This window comes from Neodiprion fabricii, chromosome 7 (assembly GCF_021155785.1).
Source record: "Neodiprion fabricii isolate iyNeoFabr1 chromosome 7, iyNeoFabr1.1, whole genome shotgun sequence".
NCBI lineage: Eukaryota > Metazoa > Arthropoda > Insecta > Hymenoptera > Diprionidae > Neodiprion > Neodiprion fabricii.
In genome coordinates, this window is record NC_060245.1 from 21,005,679 (window position 1) to 21,011,611 (window position 5,933).

The 5,933-nt window shown below is 40.9% G+C and overlaps 1 protein-coding gene across 1 annotated transcript; it reads left to right on the top strand.

The window, feature by feature from the left end:
• Window positions 1-260: 260 nt before the first annotated feature.
• On the top strand, window positions 261-5,625 carry LOC124186300 (pro-resilin-like). The gene is made up of 3 exons (XM_046577864.1): window positions 261-543; window positions 2,970-3,302; window positions 4,862-5,625. The coding sequence occupies exons 1-3, from the start codon at window positions 526-528 to the stop codon at window positions 5,150-5,152; spliced, it is 642 nt and encodes a 213-aa protein (XP_046433820.1). The 5' UTR covers window positions 261-525; the 3' UTR covers window positions 5,153-5,625.
• The last annotated feature ends 308 nt before the right edge of the window (window positions 5,626-5,933 follow it).

Here is a 5,933-nt window from a genome sequence, read left to right on the forward strand (position 1 = left end):
CACAGGCAATTCGCAAGCGTGTATTTTCGCTCGAGCAACGTTCGAGCGGCGCGATGAGAAGGACCTTGGGGTTCCCCGGGCCCCCTCAAAGGGAGGCTGAGGCGAGTCGTGGTTGGATTTAGCCGAGGGGCCCCCCTTCTAGCTGTCCCTTGCCTGCAACTCCCTCCGTAAAATGGTGTAAGGTAAGCGCTCTTCCTTGTGAGCGAGGCAAAGGATCCTCGGATGGTGGCCCAGGCTATATAAACAAGGAGAGTCGGTGTTGTGAGCAGTCACTCCTCACTCAGCTGGTGGCCGAGCAACAAAGTGAATCCAGAAAACAATCGGTTGGCAAAGATTCTCGGTTTATTTTTTTCATTTATTTCGGTTAGTCGCGGGTATAATTCTCAATTTCTGTGCCAGACGACGATCGTCCAAGTGACCCGGAAACCGTGCGCATACCGGAAGGAGCACCAGTATCAGGGAAATTTGAAAAAAAAACAAAAAAAAAAAAAAACGATCACCCTTTCCCACCGGAAATCCTTCGCCATGATCAACCTCGTACAGGTATGTCAGTCACGACGCAGCATCCTGCGATTCGATTTTCACCACCACAGAACCGCGAATCTCACCCCGTCGAAATCACCCCCCCCCCCCCCCCCCCCGCCTTCGTTACTCCCGATTGTGCAAATCTCACTGCACATGCTCCCCGTTTCATATTCACAACGAGACTTCGTACCGTCCGCGAATATCTTATTTCACCGATTTAAACGTTATTTCCGGATCGGTCTTTTGCGCAAGGTGAACCCAAAAAAAAAAAAAAAAGAAAAAAAAGAGTGGAACGAGTATCGATCGTTTTGCCATTTTTACATGCAATTAAGGATGTATAAATTTTTTTGCGAAATAATACGTTTCTTATTCCTTGAAATCTGGATTTAACAATTACCGTTATGAATATTCCACCGTCGATGAATTTAAATTGAAAATTCTCATTCATGCCGAATAAATGATCCGACGGATTTACACATTAAAATTAAATTCATTCGCGTTGGGTGAACAAATGAGCAAAATATATTCAGCATCGTTTCGATGAATTCTCTGCAATATCCGTCGGTGATATTGACAGATATATTAATTGGCAGAAAATTAGAGTGTAATCAATACCTGTGTATCGTATCTGTGATCAAACGTGAGGGGCTATGAAATGTGATAATTTCAATGATTCGAAAATTAGTTCACCACTTGAAGGAATTCTTAATCAATGGTGTAATGATTTCGCGGCCGTTTGATCATTTTCTATGTATTCAGGTGGAAGAAGGGTGAATATTTGTATTTCCACACGTGTAATAATTAGCTAATTAGCTAATTAGCCAATTAGCGATATTTTAATTCCTTGCGATATCTTCCTTATCCCTCAATTAAAATAAATTCAAAACTGCGGTCCCGCGATGCTCGCACGTGGTGTTAAACGGACTTTCAAGGATCCTTTAAAAATTAAACGTGTATTCTCTCGGGATAATTAGGGGCGGCCTAATTGATCGACTGGATCGTTTTATGCCTACCTCACGGCTACGAAGCAATTACGCCGCGTCTTCTCGACCATCGCTAAGTATAGCGTTATTCCGACCGCGAGGGTCAGTTTCGCTTTCGATTATTTAACTCACGCGAAAGCGTGCCATCCTTTTCTATTCGTAAAATGTGTAAAATACCCGGATCAATCCATCATTCGTGCAACCGTGTTGCGGAGGAAAAACAAAGCAGTCGTAACAGTCGATCTGAAACTAACGTGTTCGTTTTCTCTCGGTATTAAGCAATCCTGTACAATGTTGCGCAAAAAGAAGTACAAGAATTGGTGTAAAATATGCCTGAAGAACAAAGTCGCGATGTGTCAAAGTTTACGGAAAAGTTAGAAAAGGGTGAGGAAGTAGAATTTATTCTGTCTCTGGAGAAAAGTGGATACGCTGAAGTTTGATAAGGACGAATTATGTATAAATGAATACGTTAATACTTTCTCACAGACATTACAAGACTGATGATACAGCTCGCTAGGAAAAATGACAAGTTATAACTTTATTAAATATCGAAGAGTGTATGTTTAATACACGATTGAAAATACTATACATTATCGTGTCGCAGCGACCTTTTCTATAAATATTATACAATGAGATCATTAACCGCACGATAATGTGTATAATATTCCTGCTACATCCAACGTATCGATTCATTATATTTAGATACCTACCTAGTTGCTCGTGCTGGAATAGTAAGAAAAAAAATAAATAAAAATGACGTTAAAAAATTTTCAGGCGATGACGTATAAACTTACACCGTCCGTCACGCAACACATTCTCAAATTAATTTCACTGTTTCGTCTGACGAATAAGCTCTGGAAAGGAAACAGTAAATAAACAATAAGAGAAAGGAGATGAGTTTGAGAAGAAAAATTTGTAGAAACAAAAAACTTGATTTTCATATTTAAAAACAAACAAAAAAATTCATTCCGTAGTTTTATTCTTTATACACAAACTCTAGAATCTCACACGATCTCAGCAAACTCAATTTATTTCAACTGAAGTTCGTTGCAACGCGTGGGAGATAAAAATGTATCATATAACAAACAGCCTGCGGTTACCCGCGGCGTCTTGATACCAAGGTGAAAAATAACAAAGAAGTTTTTCGGAGCTCGCGTTACGCATACGTATATTTAAACAGGATATATACAGAAGAAACAAAGTCAAATTAATTAAAATTTAACCGTATAACGTACAAGAGAAATTAAACAAAAGAATTGATGAAAAAAAAAGCTCTATACGCCTGTAGGTAAAAATTGATGAAAGAAGTAAGAAAAGTAAAGGAATTATTCACAACAGTCGTAGAAATTTCTCTCCTCTCCGTTTTTTTTTTTCCCCCTCCTCTTCTTCCAGCTCAATTTCACAATTTTCTTAATTTCTCTCTCCCGTTTTTTCACCACCTTTTCATCGTTCCTGTTGAAGATCGCTCTGCTCGGCTTCGCGGCAACTCTGGTCGCCGGTGACCTGCCCCCAGGAAGCAACAGATATCTGCCCCCCGATCCAACCAAGGGCTACAACTACAACAAGCCGACGCCCCAGTTTCCGACTGTGACAAGACCCACCCCCTCGTTTCCGGTCACCAGTCGACCAACCACGAGCTTTCCGTCGGTGACCCCAACCAGGCCCAGCATCCCGAGTTTCCCGCCTGGGCCCAGGCCCACTCCGTTCCCGGTGAACCCGGTCAGGCCCACGCCGGGACTGCCGGACTATAATGGACAGCCCACGGGGAACAATGGAAACACATTGACGCCGAATGTGAGTCTAGGAATAGAGAGAAATAGAGAGAGAGAGAGAGAGAGAGAGAGAGAGAGAATGAAGCGTGGATTCTGTGAAGAGGACGGTTTAATTGCCATGATTGAATTTCGTAAGCATTTAACGGTGCTGGAGATTCCTTTGCTTGTGGTATAATTGCCGGATTTCTTAACCTCGAGGAACGCTGATCATCCTTTTGTCTCGATTTCGTCTGTTTTGGTACTGCTTCGTGCTGGTTTAATCGGTTTTTTTACGTTTCGTTGTAGAGTTTATTGTTCTAGCGACAAAGGTTTTAAAGACTGTCGTGAACCTAGGATACTCGATTATTGCGATGTCGTGATTACGATGATGATCGTGATCGTTTTGTATGTTTACGTTTTGTAATCGCGATTCTAGAGGTTTTTTTAATGCCTGTCGAAATCGTGGATTTTACAGAATTGTCGTTTCCCGGTTTCTGTACCGGGACAGGCGAATGGATGAAACGATTTTTGAAATTCCGTCGAGGTTGAAAGCAGTTGGATCTTTGATTGAATTTTGTGAAATACCTTTCGTCGTGAAACAAGTACCGAGGAGTAGCTCAATTCGTGGGATGATTTCGGAGGAGTATCCTTGGATACAAAATAAGCCTCGAGAAATACCCTTATTCGTGAAATTGTTTCGGGAAACATTCAAAATCCTGAAATGTTATTCAAAAATGATGCTTGGCTCTGATTAAACCCCGAAAAATAATTTTATATTCCTCATTCTGAAAAAAAAATTCGCAAATATGCTTTTCTTTGATTGAAATTCTTGAAATATCCTATTCCGTTCAAAGAAATGTAGGATTTGTGTTAAAATTCATGAATACAGGACCTGAAAATACCCCAACTCGTTCGATAAAATTTGGTGAATATGAGTTGTTGCGAACAACATCCACAAAACATCCGATATCGTTTAAAGACATTCTGTAAATGCATATAATTTACAGAATAAGGGCCGACATAACACAGTTCAAAAATTGCGAGAATCTCAACGAATTTGTAGAAACTCTCAAATGAATTTCTCATCGTCATAATGTCGAAGATGAATGGGAAGGTTGAAAGAAAAATTTCCCTTCCAATTTCCTTGGGATTGGTTCGAAACAGTTTATGATGATTTTGAAACTGCTCAAAGCTGCTTCAAATCAGTTTGAAGTCATTTGAAACTCTTTGGGATTGGGTCGTAACCTTTTCTAACGATTATCAAATCACTTGACACCACCTAATCAGTTTGAAATTCTTTATACTTAGTTTAAAACCATTTGTGATGGTTTTGAAACGCTTTGAAGCTGCTTAAAAGTTAGTTTGAAGTCGTTTGAAACTCGTTGGAATTGGTTCGAAACCGTTTCTAATGGTTATCAAACCGTTTGAAACCACCTAAAATCAGTTTTGAACCGTTCGTAACTTCTTGGAATGAGTTTGAAATCGCTTGCAATGTTTTCGAAATAGCTTGAAGCTGCTTCGAATCAGTTTAAAATCGTTTCAAACTTTTTCGGACTGGTCAATTTGAGGAAAAATTGATCGATCCCTTTTTTCACCTCGCAGCAAGAGCACCACGACCATGGTGACCACCATCATCACCATCACGAGCCAGGAATGCCGTTCGACTTCAACTACGCCGTAAAAGACGATTCCTACGGTAACGACTACTCCCACAACGCGATAAGCGACGGTGACGTTGTGCGTGGAGAATATCGCGTCCAGCTACCCGACGGACGTCTGCAAATTGTTCAATACACCGCCGACTGGCAGCACGGCTTCAACGCCCAGGTCAGCTACGAAGGAACTCCGAGGTACGACGTCCCCCGGCCCAGCGGTACCTTCAACGGCTACTAGAGGGACCCAATCAGGTCGTCCGAAGGATGTCCCGACCGATCCTGACGAATAGCCGCAGCCGTCGTCCACCGGACAAGCCTTAGAAATTGTAAAACCCGTCTTACTGGACGATAAAACGGTTTTCCTCTTAATTTTTTAAGTTTTTTTTTTTTCTTATTCATCTGTTCGGGAATCATCGGGGCATCCTGCTCAGAGACGGGTTAAAACCAAATCGCTGATTTCTACTTCCGGTGCGGAAATCGAACGATCCGAAAGTAGGATTATTGCACGTTATGCATGTTAACAACAAAATGACCGTTGCAACGAGCGTGACAGATAAGAAATTTTCATTTTTTAGTTTAATTTAATTTCTTTTTTTCATTTCTTCGTTGAATTTCTAACTCTTTTAAACTAAATTCCGTATATGACGTAACCTGTAATGAAATGTATAATACAAGCACGTGGAGAGGTCAATAAATTTGATACAACGATTATACACGTATGTCTCTGTTACGACGTGACTGTGGATATTACTACAATTATAATATTACTCCGACGGTATAATATAACATGTAGCATATGCACACACGGTGTGGAATTACACGCAATTCAAAACGAAATTATTATACCTCCCCCCCGGGCCCAATTGCGTGTTTCCTACAAAATATCATTACCGTTTTCGATTCTAAAGCCGCATGGAGAAAAAGCGAGAATTATCAGTCCGCTGTTCGTTCGTAACTGAATTTTTTAACGACCGTCACGTACGTAACCTCCGATTATCTTCTGTTATAATACTTTTTCC